The sequence below is a fragment of the Carex rostrata genome, chromosome 23, assembly GCF_964058835.1.
Source record: "Carex rostrata chromosome 23, lpCarRost1.2, whole genome shotgun sequence".
Taxonomy (NCBI): domain Eukaryota; kingdom Viridiplantae; phylum Streptophyta; class Magnoliopsida; order Poales; family Cyperaceae; genus Carex; species Carex rostrata.
This window is the reverse complement of record NC_135940.1, coordinates 5,832,966-5,846,420: the sequence shown is the minus strand read 5'-3', so window position 1 is coordinate 5,846,420 and position 13,455 is coordinate 5,832,966. Positions and strand designations below refer to the sequence as shown.

General features: G+C 33.0%; 2 protein-coding genes across 4 annotated transcripts; both read right to left on the bottom strand.

Annotated features, from left to right (window-relative positions):
* Positions 1 to 282: 282 nt before the first annotated feature.
* On the bottom strand, positions 283 to 2,938 carry LOC144575108 (beta-glucosidase 12-like). Its single transcript, XM_078325226.1, has 5 exons — positions 2,604 to 2,938; positions 2,105 to 2,133; positions 1,903 to 2,008; positions 1,301 to 1,409; positions 283 to 644 (listed from the first exon to the last, which is right to left on the bottom strand). The coding sequence occupies exons 1-5, from the start codon at positions 2,815 to 2,817 to the stop codon at positions 476 to 478; spliced, it is 627 nt and encodes a 208-aa protein (XP_078181352.1). The 5' UTR covers positions 2,818 to 2,938; the 3' UTR covers positions 283 to 475.
* Positions 2,939 to 6,295: 3,357 nt separating this feature from the next.
* Positions 6,296 to 13,455, bottom strand: TPX2 (targeting protein for XKLP2). 3 transcript variants are annotated; one of them, XM_078324738.1, is made up of 23 exons: positions 13,158 to 13,455; positions 12,541 to 12,626; positions 12,251 to 12,297; positions 12,068 to 12,158; positions 11,776 to 11,837; positions 11,604 to 11,683; positions 11,035 to 11,281; positions 10,636 to 10,735; positions 10,462 to 10,542; positions 10,279 to 10,380; positions 10,006 to 10,179; positions 9,519 to 9,581; positions 9,321 to 9,407; positions 9,173 to 9,249; positions 8,879 to 8,957; positions 8,666 to 8,803; positions 8,479 to 8,574; positions 8,280 to 8,399; positions 7,827 to 7,993; positions 7,393 to 7,501; positions 7,068 to 7,127; positions 6,858 to 6,952; positions 6,296 to 6,679 (listed from the first exon to the last, which is right to left on the bottom strand). In XM_078324738.1, the coding sequence occupies exons 1-23, from the start codon at positions 13,297 to 13,299 to the stop codon at positions 6,586 to 6,588; spliced, it is 2,397 nt and encodes a 798-aa protein (XP_078180864.1). In that variant the 5' UTR covers positions 13,300 to 13,455; the 3' UTR covers positions 6,296 to 6,585. The 3 variants fall into 3 exon arrangements, with proteins under 3 accessions (XP_078180864.1, XP_078180865.1, XP_078180863.1); XM_078324739.1 differs by having other exon boundaries at positions 6,296 to 6,683; positions 13,158 to 13,418; XM_078324737.1 differs by having other exon boundaries at positions 8,657 to 8,803; positions 13,158 to 13,412.

The window sequence follows — 13,455 nt, the reverse complement described above, 5'->3', positions numbered from 1 at the left end:
CTATAAATCTACAAATTCTTAGTTTGAGATTATGCAACGTAATTTGTACCTTTCATAGTATGTCGGTACCATTATTTGCACAATAAAATTGGTAGAATAACTACAGAAATAACTTTTCTCTTTAACAATTTGTGCAAATAGGTATAGGCCATATTTCCATTTTGGTCTAGACATTTCTTTTAATTTTGTTGACAGTGAAAACAGCAAAAACCAGTATAATAGAAACAAAAATTGCATAAGGGGCAAAATAAAGAACAACAGTACATTAGGGCAAATAAAGTATGCATTTGTAGAATATATATTATCAATTCTCATTACACTTTAAGTGAAAAAAAATGAACAATCATATCTAATAGAAAACAAACTCGCGTAGCAACTCGTTGTTCCAACAAAGATCGATGAAGATTTTATTAGAAACATTAGATTTCTCATTTTATTGTGATGATCAACTCAACAATTCCAAATATATATAGTTTTAACTTTTTAGGAACATGCTGAACCAAACTGCAGATTTCTTCGGATATCTCGTGAGATTGTTGTTGTAATCGACGAAATAAAGACCAAACCGGTTGGTATAGCCGCTTGCCCATTCAAAGTTATCCATGAAAGACCATGCAAAATAGCCTCTCACATCCGCACCATGTCTGTTCATAATTAATACAAAATATAGATATATTAGAGGAACCGTAACTAACTCTTTTTACAAGGCTAAATATTAACCTCTCTGAATTAACTGGTGAAATATTTCTTATTTTTACAAAATGGGGATTTTTTTCCTGGGGGCAGTGCAAACCAAAAAATAAAAAATAAAATAAGCCAATAGATAAATAATAGAAACAAAATGCAGATCTTGTGGTGGTATTAATTTCTGTTATTATACGGAATTTTGACTTGCTAAACATGAATTTCGTACAAAAACCAATATATTAACCAGTTTTCCAATGAGAATAAATTTAATAAAAATAAGAGTGAGGCTATGGTACTATGCACAGTGAGGATTGGTCCGTACTATGAACTAATATCTTGATTTCAGTTCAGATCTACTTTTCAGACTTTTAAAAATGAAAATATTGATCTATAGTACAGACCAATATGCGCTATACATAGTATTATAGCCTCACTCAAAAAATAACTTGTTCTACACTTCCAAACACAATTCTGCTTTTTAAATATGTTTGTGGACCTCTTTTCTAACCGAACATTTAGATTGGATACTCTTCATTTTCAAATAAATTACACCCCTAGAAAATGTACCTAATTAAAAACAGATTGCTTAGTAATGGTCAGTAAAATGACGTACTTGATTGCACTACGCAATGCCAGGAGATGATTGCGGTGATACGATAACCTGATTATATCATTCAAGGCTTCCTTCAGCGGTAAGCTGTTATTAGCAAGCTCGTTCACACCTAGAATAATTAAGTATAATGGCAATGTAATATTCACTGCAAGGTAACTATTTAAAGGGCTGTAGTAAAAATCGACACTAGCAAGAGAAGATGAGAAAGAAAGGAATTGTGTCAATAGTACAAGGGAGAATTTCATGTATATTTCTCAAGAACTTCAAAAGTACGTATTTTCCTTTCTAAATATCATATTGGCCAGTTTTCGAGGGCAAATGTATCATTTCTCTAATTGTTACGCTTACATAAGTATATACCTAAATGTCACTATATATGTGTCAGAACTCGGAAGTAGAAAAATGGGTATTTTACAAATTTAAAATGAGTTTGAAATTTTGAATATAAAAGACAATGAAATGTGCAAATTTGTGAGTTTTAGAAATTTAGAAGGGTAAATATGATATATGAATTTTAGAGGGCGATATATATAATTTCAAAGGTTTTGAGGGTTCTACATGAAATTCCTCCGTATATCAAAATATCCGATTGCATGATGTACCATTTTCAGTGATGTAAATGACAGGATTCTTGTAGTTGGCCTTGGTATAAAGCATTAAATCTTTTAACCCAGGGGGGTATATGTTAATCCAAGATGTCTTGAATGGCTGTATACAGAATAATGTTTTTAGTCAATATAAAAGACAACACAATAGCTGGAAGATTTTCAAAATAATTAGTGAAAATTTTAGAAAATCACATACCTTCGGTAATTCAATACCATTGTGCTCACCTGGTAAAAAGTACAGAAATGTAGAAGTATGAAAGTCACTACAGTATATATTCCTGATTTCCTTTACATCCATCAAAGAGAAAAAAGTTTAACTAATGACTGTAATTTATGTAAACTACATGGTGCCTTTCTTTTTTGCATTTTTTATAACAGAAAATAACAACATTACTGATAAATGACTAAATGAGCACAAATTCAATTTAAATTTCAATTTACAAGTGATCATAGTTACCACAAAAACTATATTTTACACTTTTCCAGACATATTCCTCAGGTTTTACTACTTTTAGGATTTTATCAATAAATGAACACAAATTCAATATAAAAGTTCCAATTTATGAGTTAAATATATTTGAACTGGCCTAAAGATCATAAATGATAATGAGGCTTAAATACAGTAATAAGTACAAGAATTTTGTTAATTATAAGTATTTTTGCATTCAATTATTTTTATGACAAAAGGCACATACCAGTAAGATTAGCCATAGAATCAGTGTTGTAACTCTGGTGCAGTAAATTGCTAGCTGGATTGCTTATGGCATAATAGGTAGTATAATAGTTTATACCAACAAAATCGTATGATCTTTTCAGCGACTTAGATTGTTCATTTGTAAATTTTGTTAGACGAATTCCCAGTGACTTTGTCATGCTTACTGGATAATCTCCATATGTCAAAGGATTCATAAACCTGCATATCACAAATTATGAACTAATTATTATAACTATATATAGGAGTGAGACTATATCGTACTATGCATAGTGCACTTTGGCCCATACTATGGATGTATATCTCTATTTTCAAGGTCTAAACAGTCAATCCAAATTCATTTTCTAGTAATTTGTTAACTATATTTTCAAGGTCTAAACAGTCAATCTAAACAGTCAATCCAAACTTTGGCCCATACTATGGATGTAAAATTCCTTTTTGAGTTAATGCAGAGAATACTAATTCGAGTAACCGACGCTATTAAAGTATCGAGAAATTGGCACCAATCTTCATTTATTTATTTGTTGTTCTTCTTCTTCTCTTGTACTACAAGGCTGAATTAATTAATAGACATTTTGAGTACAAATCCTGAATAATTTCACGTCAAAACAGCTAAGAGAATCAGAGAGATCCATTAGAAAAATATTAAATTAGTGCAAGTAGTTGAAGTAATTAATGAGCCTTCCTTATTTGGTGGATCCATTACGACAATTAAATTGTTTGAAAAATTATTTCATTTTTAAATTTTAGTTGGAACCTTACATAATTCTTAAAAGAATCTGATGGGACAAGTGGGAGAAGGATATCCCAAAAATTTAAACGAGAGATACTCATGGACGTCATTCGAGCAAATTGAGTATGGTAAATCATTTGCATGATCAATTTTCTGCTGCATTTTATGTTTCATTTCAATTTGTAAGACTTATTTGATATTGTAATATTCTTTATTTTCCCATCTATGCAATAATCAACATTACAATCAACTGTAAATATATAATTTGTTAGTTTCAAAAAAAAAAATTAGATAAAAAGTTTACTAAATTGATAGTTATTTTATTGTTGTAAAATTAATGTTTCTACTAGTACATAAGTATTTGTAATTGATTTATAGTTTTCCATCAAGTCCGTGCTATGGACTTGAGTGCATGAATGAATGGTATGACTCATGGGTCCGGATCCTCTACAGTAACTCAACTTTTGAATTTTAGATCAGGACCATCTGATTCAAATCCGTCACTTGAGATTACTTTGAAATTCAGATTAGTTACTTGGGATGTGTACGCTCCACTTTAGATGGATTATCACGGATTAGAACCGGATGGTCCGGATCCAAAATCCAAAATCCAAAAATTGAGTTACTTCAATGGATCTCAACTCAACTTTAGTTTGTTATTTTTGAAGGAAAAAAAACAATCACTTATTTATTTTCTAAAAGTGATAGAAATTTGTTGACACGTTGTGAATTGTGATTGCTTATGTGAATTCGCTCCGTATAATTATTGCATGCACGAACTAACATATATATTACTCACTTTACTACGCACGAGCAGCACGATTTCCGGATTTCCAAAAGATGTTGTGATATTCTGACACAATATTATCTTGGTATTTTACTATGCACCACAGCATTATCAGCATATCACCCTTTTGACCTTCTACAACTTGAGGGAATAAACTTCCACCAAATAAAAACTAAGAAAAAACAAGAGTGAGTCTATGGTACTATGCATATCACGGGTTGTTACCGTGCTACGGTTCTATATTCAAGTTTTCAAATCCTAACGGTCGATCCGAACCGTTCATCTTGTTCGCCATATTAATATGTGTTTGGAGACCAAATTCTACATTTTTTGAAAAAAATTTACTATTTTTTTAGATATTTAGAAAATCACTTGATCTGAAAATTCTGGACCATCCAAAAACAGTGATTTTCAATAAATCTAAAAAAATAGTAAAAAAATTTTCAAAAAATGTAAAATTTGGTCTCCAAACACATATTAATATGGAGAACAAGATGAACGGTTCGGATCGACCATTAGGGTTTGAAAACTCGAATATAGAACCGTAACACGGTAACAAATCGTAATATGCATAGTACCATAAACTCACTCAAAAAACAATCATTTCTCTTTCATAGATCGTTGAGTACATTTTTTTAAGAAAATGAAAATGATTCTTCCAAAAATAGTAAGAACCAAATCAAAGTTTTGATCAACCCGTGCCAAGACCGAAACTTTGATTTCAATCCTTACTCCTTTTTTGGCCATTTTTATTAACATCTCCTCCAAAAAAGAAAATTTAAAAAATAACCTTGCTTCTAATTTGTATTTATTTATGCCTGACCACCAGGTCCACGGACGGTCCAAAATTCCCAGTGTAGCGCCTGTAAGGGAGGCGGCCCATAACTCAGTGAGGCGCCCGTCGTATGGGCGGTTCACTCCCCATCTAAATCCCCCCCAACCCGAACCCGCTCTGTCTCCTTTCCCTCCGCACCACAGAAGCCAAAAAAACAAAAAATTCCGGTGCTCCCTCCGCCACTGCCCCGCCGGCGCCGGCCCTGCACCTCTCCTCCTCCCTCTCTCCTCAATTTATTTGTTGAAAAATCTTTTTTTTTTAAACAGAAAAAAATGCGTCGAACAGAAAAATTGATTCTATGACCTTCATAATGTACTTAGTTTTTGTTGTCAACTGTTTCATTCAGATTTTTATTTTCTTTGTTTTGCGTTTGAAATAAAAAGTGAGTAAATTATGAATTAACTTGACAGTGACGAAAAATGCCCATCATTTGGTACAAATTTCCACGTGCTCTTTGGCTTTGTTTTAAAATTAGAAAATGTGATTAAAATCTAATAAATTTTCACAACTTCTCTATTATTTTGGTAATTAATTAATTAGTTATTTACCTTCAAGTATTTTAAATGAAGCTCTAATCATTCTCAGCATTTCGGTTATTTTCTACATGAAGCCGAATGAACCAAAAAAAATAGCCCCCAAGTTAAACACGAAATAGCAACTATTTACACAAATTTGACTATAATACATAATTGACACTTTCAAGAATTTAAGGTGATACATGCGATAAACTTAACTACTTAAATTATTAACATTTTGTCAAAATTTATGAATCAACCTCCCCAAACTTTTTACATTTGTCCATATATGAATTTAGTTCAATTTTGGCCTCTTAACAAAACGTACCACATGGGTACACTGAAGGGGGCAATTGAAGGACTTGATTGATCCAACAAACAGTTTTTAAAGAGCAAGAGTCCAGATACAATAGTTCAGGAGTTAAAAAAAATATAAACTTTTCTCTTAAATAAAATTAGTGCATATTATTATTGTTACTCGTTAGGGGGGAAAAAAAATTTAGAGTTAATTTATCTTAAAAAAAAAAACTTTCGAGAATAGAGGCTACTTCACAATATTACTTCAGATCTCAAAACAAATATTCCTTAATATGGAAATTTACTGATTTTTGTGACATTTTCAGAATACAATAATAAATTTACTTCACGATATTAACTTCGTGTTTCAAATAATTTCTGATCCTCTTCTAATCCAGCGTGCTGAAATTGTATTATGAAAATTCTTAAAATAGCTGTCAGGCGACATCTTGAATTTTTTGTGACATTTTCAGAAAGTTTAGTCATAAATAACGTATATACGGGGGTATTGAATAGTAAAAAATTGATTAACCAAGTTTCTCCATAGAATACAATAAATAAATAACATCATGATGACAAATGAAAAACAATCTAATTAAGATATCAAGCCAACTTATCAATATACAAACCCGAGCGCACCAATTAGTACACAATGGAAAAAGAATGACAAAGTAACAGTGATTAAATACATAGGATTCTACTTATGGAACGAACTCAGACGTCAATCAACGACTGTTCAAATCAGCCTTCAACAACCAACTCAGTTATAAATTTATAATGTGCTTGTGCAAAGCAGAGTTACCGAAAGAAGGTATTCTTTTGCTTCCTTATCTCACCCCTTCCGTCCACATGCAAGTGCGGCGATTTTGCCTTTGTCGCTTCCTTTGTAGACCTTCCTTGTGTAATAGAAAAAATATTTCATTATTTTATACTCAACAAGCTCTTTTTATTCAAAATAGTGGTTTCTGTTCTATATACTTCACCTTTCTAACAGCTTGGAGTTATTTGCCATTAACTCAAAAATCATTGCTAATTGAGAAACATTAAGTAATCAGAAAAGAAAAAGGTACCTTTGAGGAACAAAGGGTTTTACAAATTTGGGAACAGGCCTTGCATGAGGCACCATAGTCCTTCTCAGTTGCTTCAGTGCCTTCTCTTCCTCCATCTTAAAGAAAATACAGAGATTTTTTTTTTTTTAAATAAGTTAGTTGATAAGAGTGATTATTTTTGTTTCCTCCTAATTACTAAGCCAAAGTCAATAAAGGACATAATGTCAGTACCAGTTTTGTAGACTCAGCCTCCTCTCTCTGTCTTTTATACATAACTTCTTTTTCTTTGATCTGCAAATTACAAAAAGAAATGCTTTGTTTGTTTATACCATAACTTCTTTTCCAAATGGTACAAGAATAACCTCACACGGTATTTTATTACAAACCAAATCACAAATTGTTTGTCACTGGTTTTGTTACCAAAACCAAATAATTAGTTTATTGTGTGTCAGATATGCGTCAAAAAGAGTACCCAAATAATATGTACCACCTAAATTGATTACTAAGACAAGTCTACAAATAATTTGTTTATTGTGAGTCTACAAATAATACGTACCTTATTATCGAACTCTTGTCTTTGTGTTGATCTTTGGTCAACATGCAAAGCAAATGCCTGCACTTCTGTCAGTGCCTTTCTTTCCTTTGCTGGTACTGGCAGTGGGTCCCTTTTGAAAAAACACAAAAAATTTAATATATCAATAATACAAGTAATTAACCCCAAGTAATTCTGAAAGAGTGCTGATTAAAATAACATGATAAAGCAACATTCTTGTAACAAAATTATGGGTAAAAAAATCATCCGGAATATGTATTGTTATTTGAGATCAAAATGTTTAGTTGTTTTTGGTCACATGTAGTCATGTCGGCCTGTAAGCTGAACTTAGGTCATAATAAAATTAGTTTGAGATTAAGAAAAATGTGAAAAATAATAAAAAACATAAAAATACGACAAATTTATATAATATTAATGATAAAGAAAATTGAAGTTACTCTGTAAGAATAGGCTTTGCCCGATAAATCCTCTTCTCTCTCTCCTCCCTCTCCATCCTTTCTCTCTCCTCCATCTTCCTTCGCATTTCTTCCTCATGTCTGACAAGGCTCTCCAGTTGAAAACCCTCCGGCTTTGTGCACGGCTTCGGTATCGGCTTCGAGGGTACCTACACCACCATACACAGACTTAAATATCAGTACACATCTGAAACATTGATTGTACCAGTCATATTTTGAAGTGATTCTTGAACTTCAAATGTACATACCACTATGTACACAGAATTACATATATTTCATCTGAAACTTTGATTGTACCAGTCATATTTTAAAGCGATTTAACTAAAATTGTATGCACCACTGGGTACACAGAATTACATGCAAGTACACACATCTGAAACTTTATTTGTACGAGTCATGTTTTGAAGTGATTCTTTAAGTAAAATTATAACGTACCACTGGGTAATCAGTAGTATAAGGATATGGGGTAGCTTTTCGAACTCTAGCCTTCTCTTCCTCTTCTTGCTTGCGTGCCAACTGTGTCAGTAAAAACATCTCCTTTTGGAGCCCTCTCTCCTAAAATATATTACATTAGACCTCATTTACATGTATTCATAAAACTAAACAGCCTACATTGCAATTAATTTTACTATACCTCAGTATGTAGATTGAATGGGTTCGGTATGGTAAGCCCAGGTACAAAATTAGTTAGTTTCTGACTGTGGAATGAAGACTCAGAGTGTAGAGAAAGCTGGATGGTAAAACAAAAAAGTTAAATATACATGAGACAAGGAACTAAAATGAGATGAAAAAAATACTATTTGTTGTATTACCGACAATACCTTATCAAACTGATCGAGAACCGATGCAGCAGTAGCGGGGCCCAGCCGTTCGTCTGTGGCAAAGTGGAACTCTTTTGTTGTAGTCAAAGGAGGTTTTGGCACAGAAATTGAAATACTATCAAGCGCACGATCAAGAATCTGCAGTTGTTATTTTAATTAGGTAAAGGGAAATCAAATAGAAATTTAAGTTTTCTTTAAAAGATTAAGATATACCTTTTTGTTCAGAGGCCTGGCCTTAAACTTGGGTGCGTTTTCTAGTTCTTCCAATTCTAACTCCTGAGAACTCTTTACCCTGGAGGGAAAAATTAACATATTAGTATATTACCCCTTCAATCCCTTGTTGAATTAACAATATATCAACATGAAAGGTAGGGCAATCATTGGATTAAACTGATGAACACCCCAAACCAACTGAACTCTATGTAATGTCGACAACTTTCTTATTTCGGTTCAACTGATGAACACCCCTAATAAAAAGGTAACGAAGTAATAGGAAAATTAATTTACTTTGGTGGCCGGGCCCGAAGTGATGTTTCAAGGCGAGGTGGTCTTGCTTCAGTTAGTTTTAGGGGCTTCTTCTGACTCTGTCAAAGAAAAAAATGTTAGTTCTTAAAAAAAAATAATAATAATTAAAATTTTCAAATTTTTGTCTTACCTGAAAAGTGAATCCTGCAACTGAGGAAGTCTCAGAGCATGCATCGGCATGCCGGCTAGCTCTTTCAGAAGTTCTGAAGTTGAACTCCTAAATCCAGTAAAAATGAAAGTTTATTATGTCTTTCAAAATATAGTTTAATGCAGATAATAAAATGAATAAATATGATTTGATATCACCAAGGAAGAATAATATTCAAACCTTAAATTCTAGCGGCTGATGAGTGCTCTTGTTTACTGGAGGAAGAGAGGGAGCCTCGAGAATCTGGCACGAAACAGAAATTTTACTACTCATAATTGCTTTATTGTTACATTTTATGATTTTTAATATACACATTAAGTCTTGAATATTTTTTTTATTTTTTTTTTATTTAAGAGCTAGAGTGAAGTAAATTCGTGCAAATCCTCTTAAATCCTCTGAAATATCTCAAATTTTCTGTTTATCTAAAAGCCGGGGCTAAACTTTTTTCAGTGTCTATTTGGAATGTGGGGCATGCATTATTGTGCTTTGAGATCTGTGCAAAAAGGATTTGAACGGTCCAGATTTTCCACAGAACTCAAAAGTTTGAGATATCTCAGGGGATGCGAATTCCTAAATATGAATGTTCAATAAACCATGAATTGATCCAGAAAATTCGCAGAGTATAATGCAAAGAAAACAAAAATGTTAATCAGTTGCAAGGTTTTACTTTTTTGTTGAAGGGTCGGGCCTTGAACTTAGGCATTTTAGCGAGCATCTCAGCCTCTATCTCCTCTGAACTCTTCATTCGAACTGCCCGGACTCGCTGTGAGGTCTGTAGCTCAGGCTCCTTGGGCCTTGTCAGGACAAGTCTGGGCCTTTGAATTGCCTTAGTAGAATCTTCCTGCATTGCATGCAATTCAACAATTGATAAAATTTAGTTATAAACGGTGAAAATTCATCATTTAGTTAATTCAATTGAAATATCAAAGGATAAACTTACATTTCGCAATGATTTATTATTATTCTGAGAAATTCTCAGGTTGTCCCTTGTGCCCGATTCGAACCGCTTTATAACCTCAGCAGCAGAAACAAATGGAGTTCCCTGCTTATAATATACCATTAAAGAAATTTAGTATACTCAAAATTTCAACAAAATAGTATTTTTATCGGGTTTATATTATACCTTTAGTGAAGTTGAGATCTCCTGAGCTCTCTTTGGAGCAGTGCATTTGTGGGTTAAGTCAACCGGTTTAACATTCATTATCTACAATAAAACAAAGAATCATATACAAATAACTAGTGTGAAACTGAATAAGGAAGGGCCTGGATGCATTTTGTAATGAGGTTATATATTAACCTGTCTAGTCCTCCCTCCATCAAGCTTTTGCCTTTTGACTGCTTGATTCTCCAGTGCAATATCACGGGTAGCAGTGTTCTTTGGCATCCCATTTTGAGACCTAATCAAAGAATTTACATCAGATATCAATTAAAATCAAATTCTATACCTAATTTTAGAACCATTAATTACCATGATATGTGGAAAGTTGCCTGATCTACTGCTAATACTGCATTGATCGTATTCTTTATTTGTTTTTGTTTTTTATTTTAAGAATTAAACTCAGTTGGTTTTACCACCTGGTAGAGTTGTTATCAGATCCTGTACCAGAATGCTTCATTTTTTTTTTTTTAAGAGGCCATCCCCCCCAATTCTAGTTGGCACCAGTAAGTGTTCTTTAATCAAGTTACAAAATCTCACTTGATCAAGCTTCTGTATTCCAAGTTCTTTTGATGGAAGGGCAATGGTGTCGTCTTTTGTATGAATGAATTATTCCCAGGTGTACTTGCTGCCTTCTTTTCAGCCAGATTTTTGGAACTGGAGGGTCCAGTTCCTTTCATGGGATTTGCCTGTACTTGAATTACAGTCTGGACCCCACTAGCAGGTATAGGCTTAGGTGGCTTCCCCACAGTAGCAGGGACAACATTCGGTGTACAAAATCCGACATCTGTTGTAAAAAATAAAATAAAATAAAATAATATCAAAAAAGTTCATGTCATGTGCCGAAAAAAACTGTATTGATTAGAAAGGTAAGGATGCCATTAATTTAGGCAAGCTTGGCAATAAGTTCTCTGTGTAGTAGAAGTAATAAGGTAGTAAAGTGTTGAGTTGTGAAATTAAATCTATAGTCTGATTTGTGAATTTAAGTATAAATACAGTAACCCTGAGAGTGGGATACAAAAACAAGGTAGAAAATAGAAAAAGGCACAAAAGACCTGAGAGTGAATTAGGAAGAATGTAAAAAAAAATTGAAAGTTATTTTTACTCACTTATTGTCTCCAATTTCTTTACGGGTTGAACTGGGAACTCAAAAGGAGGTGTCTCCTCTCTCTCCGAATCAGCAATTAGGCTATTCATTCATTTAAAGAAGGCAATTTAAAATCAGATCTTGGGGGCATTAAATTATAACAAATGTGATATCTCAGAGAAAATTAATTATACCTCATCTCTTTTCTAGTCTCCTGGCTATCAGTTGCATATGCATCTCCTGATACATTTGGGACCTAAAAAATTGTCCAGATATTAATAAATAAGGTAGGTAGTAACCTTATTTAACTAAAACCTAATAAAAAAAGTTTTATGTTGGGTGCATTTAATCCTGTATGGTTTTTTGACAGGCACAACTTTCTAGCCAAGTAATCCAAAACCTAATTTTTCATTTTAAAACAAATGAATTCTATTTCGCAATTCCTGGCAAAATCTTTGATCAATTCAATGAGAAATTGGTACTTACACAGTCAAAAGAAATTGACTTCCTGTCTTTTGATTCTTCTCTCAGTTCTTGATCTCTTGATTCTTGAATTGCATCATTCTCTTGGTGAGTTCTGTACAGATAAACAGTTAAAACATCACCATTAGAAGACATAAACATAAACATAAATAAATAAATAATGTCTAAAGAGAGAACACAACTCACCCAGTTATTTCATATTCTTGCTTATTCTGATCTTTAAATTCTCCATCCTGCAAAAGTAAAAATAAAATGGAGTTAAATTAAATATTGGAATGTAACAAAAATAAGATTTCAGCAAAAGGTTTAGTGTTTATCGCGTAATAGCGGAACGGTTAAAAAAACGGCACTATCACTATAGCGCCATAGTTTTTATGGTCCGAAAACGCTATAGCGCGCTATTTAGAACCCTGGATTTCAGAAATAACAATTGAAGTAAAATAAAATCAATGTTTATATATGATGATTATTATAACCTTTTCGACTTCCATTTCGACCTCATCAAAGTCACATAACGTCTCGATCTTAATAGATCGCTCCTTCTTTATCTTTGGCATAAAGGCTAAAATGAAAATTTTAACATGGTTAGAATAAAGCCCAGAATTTTACAGAATGAGATTTTGTCAATTCACGAAGAAATTATAAATCTGCCATAATTTCAACTTCTATAGGGGAGACATCAGAGAACTCAAATTAGACAATCGCAACAACAGACGAGTTAGAAATTAGGTTTTCACTTTTCACTTCTATAATTTTAAAAGAAGAAATTGCGGCAGTGAAACTACTATATATCTGTGCCAATTCAATGAGTCAAGGGTAGAAATTATGCTGAATTGACCGTTTTCTATAGTCTGATTTAAACTCGCAGCAAATTCATTTGATATTGTTATTAATTTCGTTATTAAAGCTTCCCAAACAGTTCCACTGTTCCATAACTCCATATCTTTTACAATGGACGTCTGAATTTTAAAGTATATCGAATTCCATGGAAAAGATGTCAAACAACACATATCAAGGGATTTTCAACAATTTCAATGGAGAAGACAATAAAGCACTCGGAATTGCAGTAAAAATCATTAGAGGAAGTTCTTACGAGAAGGTGCATGGCTGTGAGAGTTCTCAAACCAGATCTCGGCTTTTCTAATTTCCTCTTGTGTCTCTTCTTTCAAAAAATCGAAGAATCCTGGTGCTGAGAACTCATATGTCTCATCGATCTGAACTGACCCGGATGCCATGTCTGGACCTCTCTCTCTCTTTGAAATTTTGGAAGCGGCTACCACTCTCTCTCCCTCCCTCGCTCTGCCGTTCTTTCTTTCTTTCTTTCTTTCTTTCTTTCTTTCTGTTTGATAATTCCTTCCGAGGATATGAGAATTAGGTTTATCGATGTAAGA